General features: G+C 36.0%; 1 protein-coding gene across 1 annotated transcript in view; it reads left to right on the plus strand.

The window, feature by feature from the left end:
* Nucleotides 1–24,952, plus strand: part of BBOX1 (gamma-butyrobetaine hydroxylase 1) — an 81,369-nt gene that overhangs the window by 48,046 nt on the left and 8,371 nt on the right. Inside the window, exons 4-8 of the mRNA XM_044681842.1 lie at nt 7,415–7,461; nt 9,038–9,198; nt 13,248–13,328; nt 13,402–13,543; nt 23,323–23,519. Of these exons, the coding sequence (XP_044537777.1) occupies nt 7,415–7,461; nt 9,038–9,198; nt 13,248–13,328; nt 13,402–13,543; nt 23,323–23,519 (628 nt within the window). The remainder of the gene's footprint in view (nt 1–7,414; nt 7,462–9,037; nt 9,199–13,247; nt 13,329–13,401; nt 13,544–23,322; nt 23,520–24,952) is intronic.

Genomic DNA, 24,952 nt, shown 5'->3' on the forward strand with positions numbered 1-24,952 from the left:
TCTCTCTCTCTCTCTCTGTCTCTCTCTCTCTCTGTCTCTCTCTCTCTCTGTCTCTCTCTCTCTCTCTGTCTCTCTCTCTCTCTCTCTCTCTCTCTCTCTCACACACACACACACAGACACACACACACACGAGCGCGCGCGCACACCCACACAACTGTCCTTTATTTTATGTCCTGAATATTATCATTTATTTTTAAATTGTTGAAGCATTTTGTCTTGACACTACAGATACTTCCCAATACCCAAACCACTTTATAAAGTGCATTTTCCAAGAAAATGGTTTGATCTTTGATTATCAACAGAAATATTAGTTATATTGTTTTAAGTTTATTATTTTAGTCTTTGTATATGCTATTCTTTTGATTCTGTTTTCTTTACTCTGTATCACTTCATATAGGTCCTCCCATGTTTCTCTGAATTCGTCATATTTGTCATTTCTTATCGACCAGTAATATTCCATTACATTCATATGCCATAAATTGTTCAGCCATTCCCTACTGGTGAACATAAGATTTTATTCTACCAGAATGAATCTGTCTCCCCTCAGCTAATCCAATAATGACTTTTCTCATCCAGTTTGACAATTATGAGGTTGATACCTCAAGGCTGTTTTTAATGAAACTGTCTCTGGTTACTAGAGATTATGATGATTAAAAATTCTAAGAGACTGGATTCTGGGAAAGTAAAATCAGTTTGTTGATCCTGTTAGCAATAACCAATAAATTAATTAGTCAATAATCTCTCAGTGATCAAAGACAAATTCATTCATCATCTTAAATCATTAAATACAATTTTGGAAGTTCGTTATCCAACCTTCCCCAAGACATCTCTAAATGGTGAATACATAATGAAGATGTAAGCTAATGTTTTTTCAGTCCCTGCCTCATCTCTCAGGAAGATTGGAAAAATCATATTCCCAATCATAGGATTCCAATATTCTTGCTAATCTAGATGAAGAATTCAAGTTTTTTGTTACATGTTTCATGTTGACTTTCATCCATCCATTCCCAAAAGGGAACTCAAAGACATTGTCATGCTGCCCCTCCGCAAAAGACATACTTGGCCTAAATGTGTTTTTGTTTACTGGACAAGATGGGGCTTATATTCCCAATCTTAATTATCCCAATTTTATAAGTGCTCTGGGGCAGGGAATAAGGGGGCATTTTTCAGATTGTCAAGGCAAAGAATGAGGAAGAAGGCTTGAAAAATACTTTACTAAACCTGATTAGAAATTAAATATAGTCAGAGCATTAATTGGAAATTAAAATAATACAGCAATAGGAATAAATCTCAAGATTTCAAATATTTGAATGGTTAATGACAATTTATACTTAGGGTCATATTTACTTAAAATCTTACATCTGGAAGAGTGCTAAAAGAGACTTCATGTCTATCTAGTCCACCCTCTCATTTTGCCAATAAGGAAACTGAGGCAGTTAAGTAACTTCATTGTTGTAAAAGTGTTTTGTTTGTTTGTTTTTTGTTTGTTTGTTTTTTAAAGCCCTTACCTTTCAACTGTGGGAGGAGAAACACAGAGGAAAAACAACTGCTTGAACACATAGGCTGATGGGAATATTATTGGGGATGAAGACACTAAACGATAACTCTTGTCCAACTATCAATAATATGGAATTAGGTCTTAATCAATGATACATGTAAAACCCAGTGGAATTGTTCATTGGCTAATGGGAGTTAGCGGGGGTTGGTGGAGAGGGAAAGAACATGAAACATGTAACTATAGGAAAATATTAAAACTAAAAATAATAAATAAATAATGATAATAATAATAATAATAAAACCCTTACCTTCCATCTTGGAGTCAATACTGTGTATTGGCTCCAAGGCAGAAGAGTAGTGAGGGCTAGACAATGGGGGTTAAGTGATTTGCCCAGGGTCACACAGCTAGGAAGTGTCTGAGGCCAAATTTGAACCTAGAACTTCCTATCTCTAGGTCTGGCTCTCAATCTACTGGGTCACCCAGCTGCCCCCTGAAAAAGAGTCTTTGTTAATGTTTAAAATGTTGGCATCAAATATTCTAGGTCACTTGCAAACCCACTGTAATTGTAGACGCAAAATGCCTTAGCAGTTCCATAGAAGAAACAATGTAGTAAACAGATCTTGAATTTAAAATATGCAGAAAGTTTTATACAAACTGAGTGTAGCAAGTAACAAATGATAAACTAAGCAATAATATTATTAATAAGAACACTGTACACAGCCAAGAAATGTATGGAATTCAAATCTAATCAACAGCTATTACAAACAAAAAGCAACTGTTCAACTTCTAACAAACTTATTATGCTATCACTTAAGGGGAAAATTCCAATAACAGAAAGAAAAAATTTAACCACTAGGTCAGACTTATCAAGTTTCACTGTCTACAATGGTCAGCTGATCAGACACTTGCCCAGTTTGCCCTTAACTTGTCTGTGTTCACAGAGCCCATGAGAGAAGAAGAAATTTTTCTTCTAAGAAGCATGCTATATGCCTTATCATATTGCATAAAGCAAAGTAATATATGCCTCTTTTAGATATTCCCCAAAATGTAGCATAAGGAATGATAGATAATCTTGCTGTAAGAGAGAATAGCTATTTCCTAACTTTGTTTTAGGTGACACAGAAGATATGGTGCTGGGCTTGAAGTCCAGAAAACTCAGAGTCAAATCCAATCTCAAACACTTACTAGGGTTGTGTGGCCCTAAGCAAGTCGCTTATCCCTGTTTGCCTCAATTCCTCATCTGTACAATAAGCTGGAGAAGGAAATACCAAATCCAGTATTTTTGCTACAACTCCACCAGCAATGTATTAGTGTCCCAATTTTGTCACATCCCCTCCAACATTTATGATTTTCCTTTGCTGTCATATTGGCCAATCTGCTAGATGTAAGATTGCACCTCAGAGTTGTTTTGATTTGCATTTCTCTAATCAAGAGGGATTTAGAATGTTTATGTGATTATTGATAGCTTTGATTTCTTCATCTAAAAACTGCCCCTTGACCATTTATCAATTGGGGAATGACTTGGTTTCTTAATATAAATTCTTCTCAAATTATTTAATAATATTGTATTTCTCCCATATTACAGATAAAAATAAAATTTTTACATTCATTTTTAAAAAAAATTTTAGTTTCAAATCCTCTCCCTCCTTTCCACACTCCCTCCCTCCTTCCCCATTCCTTAAGACACTAAGCATTCTGATATAGATTTTATAGATCTCAAATGACAAAAAGAAGAAGAAAAGTGAAATTTCAAATATTTCAGTCTAATTCAGACTCCATCAATCCTTTCTCAGAGGAGAGACAGCGTTTTTCATCATGAGTCTCTGAGTTTATCTTGGATCACTCTATTGCTGAGAATAAGTTGCTCACAATTTTTCATCAAAAGATATTTCTGTCACCATGTACAGCATTCTGATTCTGCTCATTTCACTTTGCATCAGTTCATATAAGACTTTTTATAAGATTATAAAATCATCCTGTTCATCATTTCTTATAGTTTAATAGTTATATACCACAACTTATTCCTTCATTCCTCAATTGATGGACAACCCTCAATTTCCAATTATTTGCTACCACAAAAGGGGCTACAATAAATATTTTTTATACAAATGGGCTTTTTTCCACTTTTTAAACCTCTTTGGGATACAGACTTAGTAATTGTATTGCTGGATATGCAGAGTTTTAGAGTACTTTGGCCATAGTCCCAAATTGCTCTGGAAAATAGTACTAACCCATGTTGATTGAATCCACTATAAATTTATGTCATATAATCTCAACTGAGCCCTCACTACAGCAAGGCAATTCATTCATATCCCTCTAGCCAATTCATTATTTCACTCATAACCACAGATTTCTGAACTTTTTCATTCTTCCAAAAACTTGCTAGGTGCCTTTTGTCCTGACTCTTTCAGGGGAGATTCTTACATTTCATTGGGGAAAAAATGAGGCCATTTGCCAAGAGCTCCTTTTTCTCCCCTTGTGCCCAATACTCAGATGCCTCCTGCCACCATCTTTCCCATATCACCAACCTCATGTGAAAGCAACAACAGAAAGAATAACTGATTAATCCATCAAATACAGCCTTCTAGTGTGAGTCTTTATCTCTCAGAACCAGAGCCAACATTGAGACCCACTTGGCAGAAAGGTAGCCAGGTCACATGAATCCTTAATGTCCTTTGTCCAGTGAAAAGTTTTATTTTATCAGCACATTCCATAGTTAAATCAATTGAGCATGGAGACACCAGAGATTCTACCTCTTTGTCAATGTTAGAATTTTTGTTTAAAAATCAGCTGTCTATAGGCAACTCAGAGAAACTCCTTCATCAGAAGATCTCTAAATCAAAAGATAGGGGAAATGTTTTCAACTTTGGCTAGCAAGTTGCTTTCTTTCAGATAAGAGTATAGAAATTCAGATGTAGTTCTCTCCTAAAATGTTTACTACGCAGCTGAATACATGGCACCTTGGCAAATGCAGAATTGGTTAGATTAGCAAACACATTACATAGATGATAACAAAAATGTGTTTATATGAAATGTTGATTTGTACTGCTAGAGAGAAGAGAAGATGAAAGAAGAACTTGTACTGCCTTAATTATCAAATTTGGTCCCAACCCAATGCAATACAACTCAATATGGCTTCTGTTTACCTTTCCAGAGTTGTTTTGAGAATGCAATTAAGTCCAAAGGGCCTGATAGCTGTTCTCAGTACATGAAGTTCCAATTCTTCTCATGCTTGTAATCATGCCATTCCCTCCCCCTACACCCAAACCTGGAGTGCATTTCTTCCTCACCTCTGAGCATCACAAGCTACAGCTCAAATGCCATCTCCTATCCAAGATCTTTCCAGATATACTCCAACTCCAGTTACTGGTACTAGCTCTCTTGAAATTATTTTGTATAACATTGTATTTATTTATCTCTGTAGAAATTATATCTCCTGTACATGATGCAAGGTCTGAGATGGAAGGAGCTTTTTGTCTCTCAAACTTCAGCTCTGAGCACCATGTCTTGTTATAGGTACTAGATAAATGTTTGAAGAATTGAAAAGGAAAAATATTTATTAGAGTTTACTACATTTATGGTATTGCTACAAGCTAGGGATATGATGACAAAGAACAAAAAACAGCACATTTATTATATTTATGACATTTTAGGACTTGGACTAAGTATCAGTCCTGTGAAGCTATTTATACAAAAGTCTCAGAAAAGTACTAATAAAGATCACAAGTTATAGTGAAAGAAAAATTGAACCATTAGGTATTCTTTTTAGCCCAGTAGAGACTATTGCATATAGTAGGCACTCAAGACATGTTGGTTGTCTGAGCACTACTGTCTTATGAATTAAGGAATGACTACAAGGCTTCACATTCACTAAGTATGCAACCTTGGCCATGTCACTTGACATTTTTCTGCTTTAGTTTTCTCATCTGAAAAATGGAAATAGTAATCGTACCTCCTTCATAGGGTTGTTGTGAGGACTGAGATAATATTTATAAAAGCACTTAGAATGGTGCCTGGTATATAGCATCTGGCATTTAAATGCTTATTCCTTTCTCTTCCTCTTATATAGTATTTTACAGTGGGCAAAGTGCATTACGTTATCTCCTTTGACCTTCACAACAACATCTAAAGGCAGGTGGCATTATTATCCCCATTTTACACATGTGGAAACTGCCCAGCATTACATAGTAAGTGAGTTTCTGAGACAAGATCTGAATCCAAGGCTTCCGAACAGGAGTTCAGCATCCTATCTCCGTACCACCTAACCACAGGATGAGAAGTTGTTATTAGGGACACTAATATATATATAGTCCATCAAATTGTAAAACCATAAATGGAAATGAAAGACAAGGAAACTGAGTCTGAGCATGGTCCTACCACTAGTTCTTTGCTAAGAAGCAATTGCTATCATCTTGCCATATAATTTTCTCCATCCCAATGACCCTTATTGTTCAGTTGTCATTCAATCATTTCCAACTCCTTGTTGTTGGCAAAGATACTGGAATGGATTGAGATTTTCCAGATGAGGAAATTGCAACAAATAGGATGAAGTGAATTGCCCACAATCATACAACTAGTAAGTATCTGAGGCCATTTTGAACTCAGGAAAATCCAATCCACTACACCACCTAATTGTCCCGTAACCCCATACAATTTTCCAATGGCTCCATGCAAGGTCTTAAGGGCGTGAGGCCAAGATAGTAATGAATTTCCATATTGGCCTCATACTCTGAAGACCTTGCATGGAAGCTGATGGAAAATTATACAATATTACTTCCCTAATCCTGTCATCGGCATGGCTGTCCTTTCCACAAGTCCCATCTACTGATAAAGTAAAAACAAAACATGACCTTAAAATATCCCCAGTGGGATCTCTGTCAAAGAAAACATGCCAGATCAGTTAAGAATTAATAGTATCTGACATAGTCACTGAGGACAGTGGGTGGGGGAACGTAGAACCACATGACCATCCCGACACTCACTGTATCTGCAAGAATTTCTGAGAGCTGCCCATAAGCCACCCCAGTGTCATTTCACACATTTAGCAATGTTATGGATCTGGGTTGTATGTCTGAGCAAATATGATTATTTCTTGGCATCTGGCCGACTGGAAGCACACAAGTGACTCTGAGCATTACCACTGGTGTGCATATTTTAGCTAAACAGAGCAATGAATGACTACTGGTTTATGGCATATAACATTCCCTCTTCATCAAGTAAAAAATACTACTGACTCCAAAAGACCCACCAGCTTGGAAATACAGAGAACAGAATGGAATACAGAGATTAAATAAAAAGAATTAATAATCATATATCACATTAAGATTTGCAGAAACTGCCTTGTCTCCTTTGATTCTACAAATAACCCTGCAAAGAAGAAGTTATAATTATCTCCATTTTATAGATGAAGAAATGGAGATGGAGAGAGTCTACATGTATAGGTCAGATAGTGAGTGTCTTAGACAAGATTTGAATTCATGTCTTCATGACTCCATGTCTAGTACTCTGTCTCTTACACTTCTAACTGCTTAGGTAATAGAGAAAGAAAAAGAAGTTTACTAATTGTATTAAGACTCTTAAGAAAAACTTAAGAAAATCATGTAGCTTGCCCTCAATAATTATGATATCTCTCCTACAAATCAGTTAGACTTGCAAGGAAAACAGAAAAGATCTCTTTAAATTTTTAAGCTTTTTGGAAAATCTCCTTTTCATATCTATGTTGGGATATTTAAAAGTCTACTTTAGAAAAAATTTGTTATTAGAGTAAATTGGTGGGAAATAGCTTGAAAAATGTATACCTCTAGAAATGGCACTTTTTCCCCCCTCAATCAAGTCAAGCTAAGTTCTTTCTAGCTGTTGTGAGTCCCAGGCTCAGATTATCAGCCAATAGCCTAATCCCTTGGGGTCCCTTTGCAGCATTAGGTTTCTCTATAATTTACATGGATGCCAACAAAGCCATTCGAGTATGAGGTCACCTCACAAATGAAAGGAAAAATAATTTGAGTCTCATGCTCTTGGAAATTCATGAGAGACTCTGGTAAAACAGTTCTTCCACACCACAGTTCTCTGGCCTTCATTGCCTTTCCTCTTGGATTCAATCAACTGGCTTCTACCCCCTACTTTACTCCAGTCAGATGGAGTGGCTCTTATTTTTTACATGGCTTTCTCTTTACTCCCTGATAATGAGTTCATCGTCAGATTCTTCTTGTACAAGAGGGCTGAATCTTGAGTTCATGGGAACAAATTTTAGTGGCCTGTCTAGAAAATAACCATGTACTCTTTTCCAACACTCAAAGGAAATATAAGCTATAAATGTAGTGGATATGGACTTTTTATAGAAATAAGAATTATTTGACACCAAAACATTTTTTTAGGTATCTCTGTTTTTAATCTTAAAAAAAAAAAGCCCAGGAGCCATTTTTGTTCTACTCAGCTAAAATATGCACATTAGATTATAAGGATTATCCAATATGTCTTTGTCCCCCTGACCAATTAAAAATAATCTCTTTCTCATTGACTTGATAGCTATTGTGATTCCTCCCATGACTTTTACACAGAATTGCATATGCCTATTTGAAGACACATTCTATATCTCCCACTAGATTATGAATTTTATGAGTGTGAAAACCAAGTCTCATTTACCTTGTTATTGTTCAAGAGCTTAGCAAAATGAAATGTTCATAGTAAGTGTTTAATTATCATTTGATAAAGCAATAAATTGATGCTATGTTCTCCCAAATGATTTCATTTTTTGACTGGCCTCATTTATTTTCATGTTAACTAGTTGGTTGAGGCCATTTGTTATTTGAATGACTATTTTATTTTTATCTAGTAGGTGTTTAAAAAAATGCTTCACTAAATTTCTAAAATCAAAGGTTGTAAGGCACTAAAAGTGGAGCTCAATGGGATCTCAGTCTATCTGGTCCAACTACCTCAATTTACAGAAAAGGAAACTGAGCCTGAGGAAGTTGTTACTTGGTCACATCAGAAGGAAAATTTGAATTCAGGTTCTCCAAAAACTCAAAGTCATTGTACAAAAATGAACTGAATTTTTGGTATTATAATCATTTTTAGAATTTGGAGGCTGAGTCTAGACCTTTCATTTAACTGGTGAAGAGAGCTCCCATTCCCAAAATTTCCCCCACCAATCACATCAGCATGTTCTCTACAATTTCTCATATTAGAGAGATGCCTGAGGCACTGTCAAGTTAAGGGAATTACTCAGAGTCATATGTTAATTCTTAGCTTTCTTCATATTGAGAATCCCACAAAAAAAAAGTTTAAGTTTAAGGAAGAAATGCCAACTATAAATAAAAAGTTAGCCCTTTTTAATAGTTTGTTTTAGGTCTTAAGATGTCCATGCACCAAAAAAAAGTTAGTGCAATGCATTTTTATCTATATGATATAGCTTTCATAGACCCTCATTTAATAAGAATAAAACTAGAAAACTGATTTTTAAAAATACAACTGATGAAGTCACTCTATAAATTAGTATTAACATGCTAATAATTCAATCTGGCAAATATTTGGTGCTTTCAGAATCCATATCCCCATATTGGCAAAAGCGTGGCACGGGTGCCGGGACTACACAGAGGGGCTGCTCTGTTCCCCCTCTCCACCACTCCCCAGAACATTGTTTGTATGCCCTGTCCCTCTGTCCAGCCACCCAATGCAAGCACTTCTTCCCTAGGCTGTCTGAGGTAATGCAGGGGGCTCACAGGCAGCTTGAAATTGCAGTTTGAGCATGGGATCTCAAAAAATGTTTGCCAATGCTGCCCTGTCATATAACTTCCTCATTTCTAGACTCTTAACCCTCACACTGAAAATTTAATAATTAGCTCGTGTGAACAGGTTTGAGATCTCCAGCACAATCTTACTCAAAAGACAATAAACTCTGGGAAACTAGAATCTGGAACCAAATGACCTAGATCCAGAACTGAATCTCTCACATTCTAGCTGTGAAACCAAAGGCAAGTTATAAACTCTCCAAATCTCTTTTCTCATGTCAAACAAGAGAACAGAATGCTTTCTGTAGTCAATCCAATGGAGTTCATTGGAAGAAGAATTTTAAGTGCCCACTATGACCCAGGCACTGAGATTACAAAGGCAAAAAAAAATTATCCCTTGTCTCAAGTAGCTTATCTTTTACTGGGGGTGATAGTGATAAAGTGAATCAGTAAATAGACCCAAAATGTAGAGAAAATAAAGACAAAGTAATTTGGTTTTAGTGGTAGGGAGTTTAATAATTGGGGGATGCAGAGGTGGTACTCTAGATCAGACATGAAGTGAATTGAGGGATCTCAGTCAACAGAAAACATTCTAGTCCCAAGGATCAGCCTCTATAAAGATGCAAAGTATTGGAATATTGTGTTCAGGGAAATAGCAAGTGGATTTATACTATATTGATCCTCTAACTTTACCCTCTTCTCATAGATTTTCCTGAAATATATAAATGTGTGTATGTGTGAAGCCAAGGAACTGAAGGATGTGGGTGTATGTGCTTTACAAAAGTCAGTGTTGATATTATAACAGAAATATTATATAATGATCAGCTATGAAGGACTATTATCAGAGAAACAAGGTCCTGTGAGGTGGGTGAAAAGGAGGATGAGGATGGATGGGAGGAAGGGAAAGCAAGGTAGGGAAGCTGGAGGAAGGGAAGAAAGGTAGCCGGATTAGACAGTCCTCAGCCCCGGTGGGGAAATTGACCTGAGCCCTTCAGAACTCAACAAAACCCAAGATAGATGAGAGGGATATTAATAAACTGGGTTTATTTAGGTTAGGAAAGGTAAAAGGTCTGGGGAAACTAGGAGAATTAGGCTCTCCAGAAGTGTTCCTCCATCCTGGGGAGGAAAGGAGCTTCTCTGGAAAAAAAAATGGTGCCAAAAACACTGGTGCCTTTCTCTCTTATATCTTCCTCAAACACCTCCCACAAAGGAAGTGGGATGTGTCTGAGGAAGTTGTGGTAGGAAGTCCTGGAAGATATTATCTCCCAGTGTCCTCAGAGCCGTTTTCAAACTGCACAGTCCCAAAATAATACCAAAGGACTCATGATAAAAAATGCTATCCACAGTCAAGGAAGGAACTGTTGGAATCTTTCTATAGATCACAGAATGCCATATTTTATTTTATTTCCTTTATGAGTTTTTTCATTGTATGTATGATAGGTGTCTTCTGTCATGGCATGGGGAATATGGAAATATGTATTGCATGAAAGCACTGGTATAACCTATATCACATTGGGGGAAGAGGGGAAAGAGAAAGGGAAAGAATCTGAATTGCAAAATGTCAGAAAGCAATCGTTCAAAATTGTTCCTACATGTAGTGGAAAAAAAATATTTTTTAGTTTTTCAAAAAGTCTGTTAAATGGCATGCAAATTAATTGCATTTATTCCTGCCACTTTCTTGAATACTAATATTTGCCAAAGAAGAATCAGTGCAGAAAACAAATAGCCATCTTCTTGTAATGGTACAGTTTCACCTAGAAGGAAGAGAACATCAAGATCTTTTCCAGACGTATTCTGAAACCATTACCAAAATTTGTTATGACCAGAACTGATCAGTTCCATATTCATTCAGTCTTGGTTGAGTCTTTTAGTCTGGTTCATCCTATACCATGTCGAACTTAATGAAGGAGTATGAAAAATATTTACTCATCATGTGCCAGTTAGCTAGAATGAACACTGATGAAAACAAGGTCACAGCACAGGTTTGAACCCCATAAGATCCAGCTAACTTCAAAAAGAGAAAAATGATGCTTTTTGGAAACAAATGGTATTCTGAACTCTAGCCATCTGTCTCACAAATGATTCCCCTTGATCAAGTAGGGACCAGGTGAAAAAGTGGGTAGAAGTGGATCAAGACAAAACCATCACTGCTTGGGGGGAAGGGGAATAAAAATAAATTCAAAACACATGTCCCATTGACAATGGGATAGGAGTGTTGTCTTGATATAGAGGAGATGACACATGGCACATCTTGGTGAAACAAGCCTCTTGTCTTCCTTTTTTATGCGCTTCTCTTAAAACTTCCTAATTCTTCATTATTTGTGGATCGTCTATGTTGACAATAGTGTGGATATGAATTCTGTATTGTCTATGGAAGATACCCAATTACACAAACGCCATAAAGAACATCTATTTTTTAACTCTGGTTATGATGATATAATGGATTGCTCAATTCAGACTTGAAATGTATTGCAATAAGCTATAAATACCTCTGCTCCTTTCACTCAGTCACTTTTCAATTCATGACCCTATGCTGCCTGTTATACCTCAGAAAGTTTTGCTAGTTGTTTCATCTTAAATTTAGATAAGAAAAGCAGAGAAATAAAGAAACTCATTCTTAATTCTAAGGACAGGGAAAATAAGGAAAATATACTCAGATGAAGAAAGAGGTTATTATTTTGTTATTTAAGAAAAGAAAAATCATAACTTACTTCCCCTTATAAGTGACTTTTATAGAACCAGTATGTTCCTTTTTTGTTGATTAATGAAAAGGTATTAAATTTGATAAATCAGTATGCATCTTTTTTATTATTAAATACCATTATGTTTATTAATTTGATCATGGACAGGTGGGTGGATGCATGGATAGATAGATAGATAGATAGATAGATAGATAGATAGATAGATAGATAGAAAGAGAGAGGGGGAAGAGAGGGAGAGAGAGTCAGAGGAAGAGAGAGAGGAAGAGAGGGAGAGACAGAGACAGAGAGAGATGAATTAGGTGGATAGATGGATAGAGAGAGAGACAGAGAGAGAAAGAGAGAGAGATGGATATATAGATGGATAGATGATAGATAGATAGATAGATAGATAGATAGATAGATAGATAGATAGATAGATAGATAGATAGATAGATAGATATTGCATGTATATAGTAGCCCAAGAAAAGTAAAACTTAGAAAATGTGGTATTGAAGAAGATGATCACCTTCCTGTACTCTACCAAGGTCATCCCCATCTAGAGGTAGCTTAGGGTACCACATCTTAGAGAGGATGTTGACCAGCTAGGAAGTCTTTCAGTGGAAGATCAGAAATGTTAAGCCTGGAAAAGAGTAGACTAAGCAAGAACATGACAGTTGTCTATATGGGCAGGGCCATAATATAGAAAAGGGATTCTACTCATTGTGTTTGATTCCCTTGCTTCTGTGTCCCTGGTGCTTTGCTCAGAATATATGTGCTTATTAGAGGGGATCAGAGGGAATTTTTTAAGTTGAGATTTGGGTTTAGAGGTGGGAGGTTCTGCATTCAAATCTGGCCTCAGACACTTCCTAGCTGTGCAACCCTGAGCAAGTCCCTTAACCCCCATAAAGAAAAGCCTTTACTGCTTTTCTGCCTTAGAATCAATACACAGTACTGATTCTAAGATGGAGAGCAAGGGATTAAAAAAAAATCAATTAATAAAAAATAAAAAGTTGAAATTGTAGGCAGGGAGGTAGAAATGTCAAGGCCAGAGATCAATCTCCATGTGCATATACATCTATATGTACATGAAATCAAGAAATAATATAGAATATTCAAAGAGCAACTAAAGTGAATTATATGATAGGAATGCTCGTAAACATCAAAATTTCATGAAGAAATATAGCTGGTGTCAGTCAAGCTAAAGGCTGAACACCAGGCACAACAAAAAACGAGACTTCCTCTATAACACTGTGGCTTTCAACAGATCCCAGTTAACCCATGTCCCCAGCCCTGAATAAAGCTTGTAGAATTAAAAGGCTTTTGTGCAATGCCCCTTTGCAGGGAATGGGAAGGGAAGAAGTCCCTTTGCCAGTGGCTGATTGGAGCAAGACTTCGTGCTCTAGTCGTCAGCATCATCCCTCCGTATTCTGCAAAGGCTCCACAGCCTCTGGGCATCCGATTCATACTTTCACGTTTTGTCTGTCTGGCTTGGCAGCAGCCTGTGCAAACATATGTTTCTCTTATTTTACAGACATACTTGGCAAGTACAAGATAAAATCGATGCGAATAACGTGGCTTACACAACTGGAAAGCTAAGTTTTCACACAGATTATCCAGCCCTGCATCATCCACCTGGGGTAAGGTGAGCCTGATCACTTTTTCCACAAGGCAGGCCAGTTCTGTATTTTTTCTATCATGTTAAAGCCCTCAATTTATGGACTTCTTGTGTGTGCATTTCTAAACACACGTATGTACACAATCTATTATATATATAATATATATATACACACAATATACACAAGACAGAAACATTCATGTGTGCATTTATGTAGGAATGTATAGACATATATATGTCCATTTGGCTTGGACATTTTTCATTGAAAACTTATTACTTGTCAAGGAATGCTAGAGATACTACTGTGGAAGTGGATCATTTCTCCAAGGTCCTTTTCAATTCAGAGATTCTAAATCTATGACATGAATGGCTTCGAATTATATATGAGTACACATAATATATTCAATATATAATATGGCATATTATATAATTTATATATTACATATTATGTTATATAATTTGTGTAATATATATACAACACAGAATTTATATAATATATACAATACAGAAATGTGCGCATATGTGTGGGTAGACAAATTCTCCTCCAAGGTATTTAGTAGTCGAATCGCTACCTGTCAAGCAACATTAAGAGATCTTGCTCTACATATGGGTTGGTCTAGTTCACAACTTCAGGGCTCCCCTCTAAGATTCTATTTGTGTTTTGTCTGTCTGTCTGTGTATTAAATATCAATCAGGGGTTCTTAACCTGGGGGGGGATTTTTCATACATTTTTTGATAATTATATTTCAGCATAATTGTTTTCTTCTTCAGTTTATATATTTGATTTTATACATTTAAAAATTTCTCTTCTGAGGAGGGATCCAGGGACTTCACCATAGTACCAGAGAGGTCCATGACTCAAAAAAAAGAAGTCTGATCTAGGTTCATTCTCACAGACAAACCAAGATAGCTTTGAAACCAATGTGTTGAATTTATTCTAATATAGAGATGAAATTTTCAGTTTCATATACAATCCATTTTTGTTCTTTGTGTATAGAAATATTTATATCGGTATTTAAACTTAAAATAACAAAAAATTGTAATATAAATATTATAAACTTATCCTCTGTGAAATATTGCCCCTGTGAATATTTTTTGTGATAATATGGGCAAGAAGTATGGTATGGTTAGCAAAGCTCTGGGTTTTGAGTCAGAATACCCAAGTTCAAATCTTAGCTTGACCATTTTTAACCTTTATGACCATGGTCAAAGAGCTTAGCCTCTCTGGGCCTCATGAGGGGGCTAGACTAGATGACTCTAAAGTCCCTTCCAGCTCTTTAAATATGTGATCTTATGATTGTCATTAATACATTCTAACCACACTTTCCAAAAGCATTGGGGAAACCTACCCCAATAGCATCACGTAGCTGATCACAGAGTTCTAATGTTGTTTAATCTCTATAGATGGATGAATAAGTCTTTGTCAAGTCAGCAATGAAGCTCATTTCATGACTGATGACACTTGTTAGGCACGTGAAGATCTAAGACATTGGCTATTTTGGGTATTAGGATACAAAGATAGATAAGAGGGGCAGTTAGGTGGCATAGGGTTATAGAGGATCAAACCTGCAGTCGAGAGGACCTGGGTTCAAATTTGATCTCAAACACTACTTAGCCGTGTGACCCTGGGCAAGTCATTTTACCCAGTCTACCTAGCCCAAGGGAAGCCCTTCTGTTTTAGAGTTGTTACTAATACAGAAAGCAAGAGTGTTTTTTAAAGACAGATATGCAGCAGGCTCAGTTCATAAGAAGTTTATAATTTAATAAAAAGAAGAAGAAATACAGTTGGAACAAAGGAGAGAGATGAACTTAGACATCCACCAAAAAAAAGAGTGAACAAGAAATTCTTTCCCTGTATCATAGAGGAAATGACAACTTTGTTGAACATTAAGGGAAAATCACCAGATGGAGATGGAAGTTGATGACAATCCCATTCCAGACATGAGCAATTTCATGGGGAAAACAGAAACTGAAGTTGGAAGGACAAATTCTGAATAACCTGAGAGAGCAGGAGTCAAGACCCACGTCTAATCCTAGCCTCAGAACCTTACAAACTGCATGACCCTGGGCATGTCACCTAACCCTTCTCAAACTCATTTTCCTCATCTGTAAAATGGGAATAAAACTAATAATTCCTTCCCAGGTTGCTGTAAGAATCAAATGAAATGATAATATATGTACAGTGCTTTGGAAGCCTTAATATACTATATAAATACTAGTTAGTATCATCATTATAATGAAGAGAGAAGTTTGTCTGGAACTTAAGAGTACATAGGGATCATAGGACACATTAAGAACTGGAAAGGCTCATAAGAGTCTGTGAATCCATCCCCTCGACACCCCAACTTTACAGTCATCAAGCTATGTAAACTCAGTCATAGAACTATTAAGTGCTTGAAGTGGGATTTAAATAAAACTATTTCTAATTCAGGCACTTCTTAGCCATATGACCCTGGGCAAGTCACTTACCCTCGACTGCCTAGCCCTTGCTGCTTTTCTCTCTTAGAATTGATACCAAGACAGATGGTAAAGGTTTTAAAAAATAAAAAATAGTACGTGATGCAGAAGAAATATCCACATGTATTAGCAGATTTGAGTTCCTTCCCAGGAGTTCACTACATGATGAAATCACAGATCTAATTAAAACCAAAAACCAACCTCCCATGTCTAAATTGCACAAGACATGGCTTCTACCCTTCATGTAAGTCATGCATATGTAAGAGAGAACTATCAATACAATAAGTTAAAAGACTGGCACAGTCAGTATGTGCTAACAGATTTCAGAGACGAGACAATATTCTTGTATTTATTGGGAAGGGGAGAGTTTAAAGAAGATGGCGCTAGACTTGGGTCTTTGAAAGAGTTAGACAAGCAAAGATGGAGTATGGACATTCTCCATTTGCCACTTAACATATCTAATTACTTCCATAACTTAGCAAATAGTCTCATGAGTTAACGTGGCCAAAAAATATTTTATCTCTATGTTGTTTGTCATTGTTCAGTTACTTCAGTCATGTCTGATCCTTCATGACCCTATTTGGGATTTTCTTGGCAAAGATTCTGGAGTAGTTTGCCATTTTCTTTTCCAGCTCATTATAGAGATGAGGAAACTGAGGTAAATAGGGTTATGTTACTTGTCCAGGGTCACATAGCTAGTAAGTGTCTGAGGGCAAATTTAAACTCAGGTCTTCCTTCCTCCAGACCTAGTGCTCTGTCCACTGAACCATCTAGCCTATATATCACTTGGGGAGCATTCTCTAGTCTTACTTAGGTTTGTCCTCATCATCACACCCAGAGTTGCATCCTCTCTACCTTGGCAAGTCCTGTTGAAGCCCATAATCCATTGCCATTGCCTTTGAGAATCCCAGGATCACCATCATGGCACAGTGAAGCACTTAAAGGGGAATTTTCATGGAAGACGTGCCATCATTATTACAAATAATACTGGCAGTCTAATATTTGACTTCACATGTTTTAAATTACCATGTTGATTTGAAAATACCACATGTGTTCTTTGAACTAAACGATGACAGAGAAGTGACCCTCCAGAGGCACCTTTTGGGGTGGGGGGAGAGAAGGAGACACACATTGTGTGTGATCTATTCTAAATATGGTCTAAGTTTGGAATCTAGGAACCTCCTAAAGTCCAGGGGTTAAATGCCAGACTGATCAGCTCAGTCCTTTCTCTGCCAAAGGCCCAGTTGAGAAAGGGGGGAAACTCAGTTTGAGAGGATGACACCCTAAAACCAAAGGCATTGCTTGGTTTTTAAATGTTTCTACTGCCTTTCAGAAAGTTACATATTGTCTCTGGGACATAATCTAAGCTTACATAAAATGGATTAAATGACTCCATGCATTTCCCTGATGTCTAATAATGATGCCTCACATTTGGACAATGCTTTATATACGGTTTTTTAAAAGGCTTTCACAAGCCTCTTATTGGAGCTTCCCGAAAAACTCTTTGAAGGTTTTCAAAATCTGAAGGCCACAAACTATTACGATGAAAAGGGATCTTAAGAATTGTCTGCTCAATTTTTGAATTTACTTTAAATGTACATAAAAGTAAAAATGTTTAAAATTTTTAAATTTTAAAAGTTTATTATATTTTTAAATTTTTAAAAGGAAAAAAAGGAAAAAAATTTAATTTACTTATGTGTATTTGTGTGCTGTTTTCATCCAACAGAAGAAGAGTTCCTTGATATCTTTATTTTTGTAATCCCTAATATGTTGGTCAACACACAGTAGGTACTTAGTGGATTCTTTCTTTTAAAAAAAACCTTCTGTCTTAGAATCTATAAAGTAGAAGAGCAGTAAAGGCTAGGCAACTAAAGTTAAGTGACTTGTCCAGTGTCACACAGGTAGGGGATATATGAAGCCAGACTTGAACCCAACACCTTTCATCTCCAGACCTGGTTCTCTATCCACTGAGCCACCAAAATGATCCCACGAATTCTCAAATTCTCGTATTTAACTGAAATTCACAGATAATTACCTCCTCCATTTCAGACCCAGCACTAGGCTCTTTAGGAGACAAAAAGTTTGGATGAACTGTAGTCTCTGACCTCATAGAGCTCACACTGGATAGTCCTACTCACTTTACACTGAGAAAACTGAAATTTTGCAAATTTAGTTAGATCTACCCCTAGTTGTACAACTAATCACTGCACTGAGCCCAGGCAAGACCAGAACTCTTTCCACTCAGTTTTCTGAGTTTGGGTTCACAGTTACACTTTTGTACAATATAATTTTCTGTGAAGTCATTTAGGTTTCTTGATGTCAGGTGCTGTGATTCATACATCTTTTTTCACAGTAGTTCACATTTCCACATCCATTGGCCTGATGTCTCGTGCCATATAGTGGTTCAACAAATACTTGTTTCTGCATGAACAAAACTAGGCAGTTGCCCAAGTATTCTTTTTCTCTTGGATACTATATCGAAGAGGTGAAAAATAATTGCCCAAGTATTCTTCTTCTACTGGATAATATTATATATCAAAGAGGCAAAAAATAATAAATAGGATTCCCTCTTGCTCAAATTCCAGACAAAATGATGAATGAAGAATCTAAAATTACACGAGAGAGGATCTATACCCAAGGAGATTTGAGGTAGAAACTGTTTCTCGAAATTTTTAGCTCTAATGGAAGAGTCGTTTATATGGTCATAGTTCAAAGTTTCCATGAGGAGAAAAAAAACATGTCTATCCATTGCATAAAATTATTTTAATCCAAACAGTTGAAATTTTAATGTAATAAGCAGGTCAAATAGTTGAGGTTTTTTTTTTCACTTTCTTCCTAAATGGATACCAAGTGGTCCAGATGACAAGTTAGTTACCTGTTGAGAAATCATTTTGATCAAAATCACTAACATGGAACAGGAAGACTGGGTTCACCCCATTAATTCAAACCACATGTGGCTTAGCTCATTGTCTTTATCTGCGCCAAAAATCACATGCTGCTACAAAGTAACATAAAAAGGCTTTTCAGCTCAGAGCCACTTGCATGGAATAAAATTTGGTTTTATATATGTCAGACACATATTAACCATTTGGATTAGCACAAGTGTTAAGTTGTCTGGCTCCTACATTTAAATTCTTTCACAAAATTGTATTAAAAATGTAGATGGCAAAGATGTCCTTGGTTCTTACCATATGTAAAATAAATCAACTGGATGTTTAAAGTCTTGAAATCTGAAGTTCTCGTATGTTAAAATCTAAAATGTGAGTTTGAGAACATTTTTCTATTTCTCTGCCGAGTACCTTTAGGCCATATTGTCTTGAGGGATTTTAGTTGATTCAAATTAACTTTTCCTTTAAATATTTTTTTCTATCCCATCTGTGTGTCCCTGGGCAGGTCACTTAACCCCAGTTGCCTAACCTTTACTGTTCTTCTGCCTTGGAATTGATAGTTGTATTGATTCTAAGATAGAAAGTAAGGTTTTGTGTTTTTTTTTCTAATCATGCCACCCAATTCTCCATCATTCTGAAGAAACTAGTTTGCTTTTCTTTTATTTTTATTCTGAACTTAAACATTAAACAAAAGGAACGTTTCCATATACAAAGTAGATCAGAAAAAAGAAGATTATGTATGAAAATGCAAATCCATTATGTAATATTGGCTTTGCTTTTGATATATATATATATATATATATATATAATAAATTCAACATGCAGTTTTCAAAGTTGTCTGCTTGTCTATGATTCCTTCTGGCCTTCTTCATGTTTTCATCTCATTTTGGAAGGGAAGGAAGAAGAGAGAATCCTTTCGCCAGTCTCCCTCTCCTTTACACATATATTCCACTGAGAAAAAGAAAGAAAAAACCCTTGTACCTAATGTTCACAGTCAATTAAACAAATTTCCACATTTGACCATGTCCAAAAATGTGTCTAATTCTGAATCTTGTATCCATCACCTCTCTCAGAAGGTAAGTAAATGCTTCATCCTTGGTTCTCATTAGAATATGAGCTCCTTGAAAGCAGGGACCATATTTTTTCCTTTATGCTTAATATTGTATCTTGCATAAAATAAGTGTTAAATGTTGAATGACCAACTGACTGGAATCATGATTGATTGAAATTCTTAAGTCTTTCAAAGTTATCTTTCCAACATTGTAAAAATTGTTCTCATTCTGATGTCACTTTACTCTATATCAGTTCATGCAAATCTTCCCAGGTTTCTCTAGAACCATCCCTCTCAACAATTCCTCAAGTAAAATAATATTCCATTGCATTTATATGCCATGATTTATTCTGCCATCCCTCAATTGAAGAGTACTTTCTTCCTTCTTCTTTGGCACTATGAAACAAACAAAAACACTACAAATATTTTTGTAGACAGAGGTCTTTCTCTTCTTCCTTTATGTCTTGAGGCCCCAAAGTTTACATCTAGTGTTGGTATTATGGGCTCAAAGGGTATGCACAACTTTGTGATGTTTTGGGGCACAATTGCAAATTGCCTTCCAGAATGGCTGGACCAATTCACAGACTGTTTGGACATGTTCCCAATAACATTTCTCATTTTCCTTTGTCTTCTTTGCCTATCCAATGTGGTCATGAGGTGGACAACTGGTTTATTTGTTTAGGTATCTGTGAGTTAATAAGAACTGACAGCTATTTTCATCATCATCTCTTTAGACCCCAAAGTTTAGGATAGTATAACGATATCAAATGTTATGCCCAATTTAGTGACTTGGGGGGAGTGTAGTTCCATATTTCTTTCTAGAAGAGCTGGACCAATTCAAACTATTACCAGTAGTATATTAATGTTTCTGTTTTTGTACAGCCCCTCCAACATGTGCCATTTTCTTATTTTGTCATCTTTGTCAATATGTTGTGAACAGTTGTTTGCTTTCCGTTACATTAATTCCACTTGACAGCATATGTATATTTTTCCAAGTTTTTTAAATCATTTTCATCTTTTGGACTATATTATTTTTAACGCATTTAGGCCAACAATGATAGTTTATAGTATATAATGCATATGTATAATTATAAAGTGCTTTTATACTCAGGTAGAATCTAAGTTTTTTGAGGGCAGGACTGCTTTGTTTTTGGCTATATGCCCCCAGATCCTAGCACATGATAGGCACTTAATAAAATGCTTGATGATATATCAGTTGATTGATTTACATTACAAAACAACTAGGTGCCAATTAGTGCAAATAATGAATTCCTCTGAAGTGGAAGCATTATTCAAAATCATGCTTTGTGTTTCAACTGGACCAGAAGCAGTCACTATTTTTTACAAAATTATAACTCTCAATGGTATGAACATTAATACATAATTTGATTCATGTAAATTTTTTTTGATCCTTCTCACAATTCTCTGATGTTAACTACTGTTATTACTAACCCCGTTTTAAGAACGAGAAAACTGGGTTTCAAAGAAATGAATGTATTGTCCAATGTCACATAGTTAGTCAGTGTGATGAGGGAGAGGAGGACACATTAACCATTGTTCTTCCCATGTTAACACAGCTGACACTAGGAAAAAAGAATAACAAAAAAAGAAAAAAGTAAAATAATACAACTGGTTCTCCATTTATTCAGAAAGTCAAAGAGGGGAGCCCTTCATGAGTTAATGATGTTCCTTCTTCCCAAGCTTTGCATGCTGTATGAGGCTTTTCCCCCCGCTCATCTTCAGGTCAGGGTGGGAGTCAGAGGATTATTATATTTGGCCTGTTGATGGAGGGAGGTGGGAAAACCAGGCAAACTAATTTTAAAATTCCTTTTCACTGGACCAGCTACTTCTAATATCTGAATTTGGTCATGTTTGGCTCTCCCATTCAAGGACCCTTCAGCCAGACATTGGCTTTTGTTTTTATTTTACTTTGGCATGTACAGTTTTCACAGCTGAATGATGTTAAATGGCTTCTTCCTGCTGAAAATAATTCTCTATATTTAGTTTTATAAAAATATCCTAGTAATAATAAAAATAAGTCATATATTCAACTAAATGAAAAGGACTCCTCCCAAGAAAATATGGAAAAACTAGTAGATTTTTTAGTTTTCCTAAGAATTCAAACTAAAACTCTCATCTCTAATATACTTTAGAATGAAATTTACATATATATATATGTATATATATATATGTAGAGGTGAGATAATACGTATATTCTCTCTCTTCCATTTCTTTAGCATAGTTGACTGAGGCCATGATCACCATTTCAATGAGACCACCATAAAAATTTCTTCAGTGGTCTTCCTTCCTTAAGTCTCTCTCTACTCCAATCCTTCCCAATGTAGTGATCTTTCTACAATAATTCATTTATCATGTCATTCCCCTACAGACAGAGAACCTTCTGTAGCTCCTGATTGCCTATAAAATAGAAGTCCAAATTCCTTGGTCTGACATTTGACATCCTCTTTAAACTGGCTTCATTCTACTTCCTTAATTTAGTCTCCAACTCTATCTCTGCCACAGCCAATATGGTTTGCTCACCACCACTAAAACATATCTTGAAATTTTCTCCTTTTTCCTTTGGAATGAATAGATGGAAAGGCATTTAATTTTTTACTATGTGCCAAGCACTAGGGATACCCGTACAAAAATAATAGCAGCCCTTTCCCTCAAGGAGTTTACATTCTAATAGAGTCAACATAAAGAGAGTCTGTCATAGCTAGAGGGATTTGGATTTTAGAAAGTACCAGATGAGTGGATCCATAGGCTAGTAGGTTGGTACACACTGTTTCCAGGAAGAAATGGCAGCATCAATATGATTATGGTTCCTAAACTTTTGACCATATTATTCTCCAACTAACAACCCCAACCTTCCCCCATTCCTGCCAAACTTTTTCCATTATCAAACACTACCCACCTCCAGACACCCAATTTCTCCATACAACTATCTCTGTGAGCCCCAAGCTGAAGTGATCTCCTTCACCCAACTGAGAACACATGGACTGCATCATGCATTATTCAATTAGTCCTATACAACTCTCACCTTTTAGCATTTCTTCAACATTATCTTGAATTGTCATTTAATTTTCCTACCATTATTTAACCCATCTGTCAGTCAAAAAACCTGTATATGCACTTATTAGGTGCCAGGTACTGTGTTAAGTGTTGAGAATAGTTTATGTTTAGAGTATAACCTCTTAAAAGGTGGGGATAGATTAAGCCCCATACTCCTTTGTATCCCTGTGATATCATGAACATAAAAAGCTTGCAATAAATGTTTGACTCCATTTTTTCATGTAGATTTTGAAACTGCCCTGATCAGGGTGCTAAAAAGTTTTTCTTAATCAAGCAACACTTTTTTTTAATAGAGTGTCTTCTAACACCTATTTTTCCATTTGACTACAGGTCCAATTTCTTCATTGCATAAAGCAAACAGCCACTGGTGGGGAAAGTGAAATTGTAGATGGATTTAACGTATGCCGACAACTCAAGGAACAAAATTCTAAGGCGTTTCAGATCCTCTCCTCAACCTTTGTGGATTTTACAGATATTGGAGTTGACTTTTGTGACTTCTCAGTACAATCCAAGCACAAAATCATAGAGTAAGTCGTCTTCTTTAAAAATCACATGGGTTGTCAAATGTATGGTGTGAGAACTTAAACACAGAAATATGGGCCTTTTAGGATGGGGTCACTGAGTACAGATCACTATCAAACTAACTTTATTTCCTTTTGCAGTTGTTGCATTGATCTAGGAAGTAGTATAGGCATGTGGTACTAGATCTCATCAAAGCATCCTTCTACGTTTCTCATAGAGCAAGAAGGAGCCTACTTCAAGATTCATAGTATCCTTATGGATAAGAATAAAATGTGGACCATGAAATAGTAATTAGATGGATTTGTAGTCACAACCTCTATATCAGTTTCCTCATCTATAAAAGAGATAAAAATAGCATCTACCTCCTATAGATTTTCATGAGATAATAGTTACAAAGAATTTTTTAAACCTTAACATATTATATAGATACTGGATACTATTAGCTAATTGATCACATATAGAGTGGGAATGAAAAGTCAATATCATCCTGAACAAAATCTCCATTGATATGCCACAGTGCTCTATTCTCAACCATGTTATCCTCAGCATCTTTAGCAATGATGTGAAAATGGAAAAGGTGCTTTTTACCTTTTTTTATCAAATGATACAAAGCTGAAAGGGTTACCAATTATATTGGATGAGAAAATCACCACTTGTAAAGATTTCAACAGGCTAGAACAAATATAATGATCTTTATTATTCAATTAATATGAATAAATGTAAATGTAAATCTTGGATAAAAAATAAATTGCTTGAATCAAGAATGGGGAAAGAATATGGCTTGATAGCTCCTTGTGTGACAGACACAAGAGATTTCTATGTACAACAAGCTTAATACATGTCAGTGTGATGTAGGCTCTGATAAATCTAATGCAATCAATTTCAGTCTCCACAAAAAAAAATATATTTATATATAGTGTGTGTGACAATTGTCCATTTTGCTCTAGACTGGTTAGACAACATATGGAACAGTATGTTCTTTTCTGAGGACCACCTTGGCCAATAAGCACATATCCAAAGGAGAGAAATCAAAATTGAGAGGGGACCAAGGGAGAGGAGACAATGGAGGAGCTGGAGGAGCTGTCTCCTCAGTGTAATAGTACATCCTTTTCCCTTTTCTTTAAGACTCTGATTCTGCAAATAATAACACTGTTGTCCTCAAACTTCTGCCAGCCTGACACAGGAAGTCAAAAAAGTGTTTGATCATAAGCTATATTTTCCAGATTGTAAATCACTGGGATCCCTTGCTCTGTCAGTGAAGTAAGTCGACAAAAGTCATATCTACCTAGTTAACTAAAAAAATTATCCTAAAAGCCATCCATATAATTTTAGCCAAATTACTTTGCTTCTTAGAAACTCATTTTATTAGAGTAAGAACAATTATAATAATATAGGCAAAAGTTTGATCCTGGAGGTAAAAGGAAGCCACTTGAGTTCA

This window comes from Gracilinanus agilis, chromosome 6 (genome assembly GCF_016433145.1).
Source record: "Gracilinanus agilis isolate LMUSP501 chromosome 6, AgileGrace, whole genome shotgun sequence".
In the NCBI taxonomy this organism is placed as follows: domain Eukaryota; kingdom Metazoa; phylum Chordata; class Mammalia; order Didelphimorphia; family Didelphidae; genus Gracilinanus; species Gracilinanus agilis.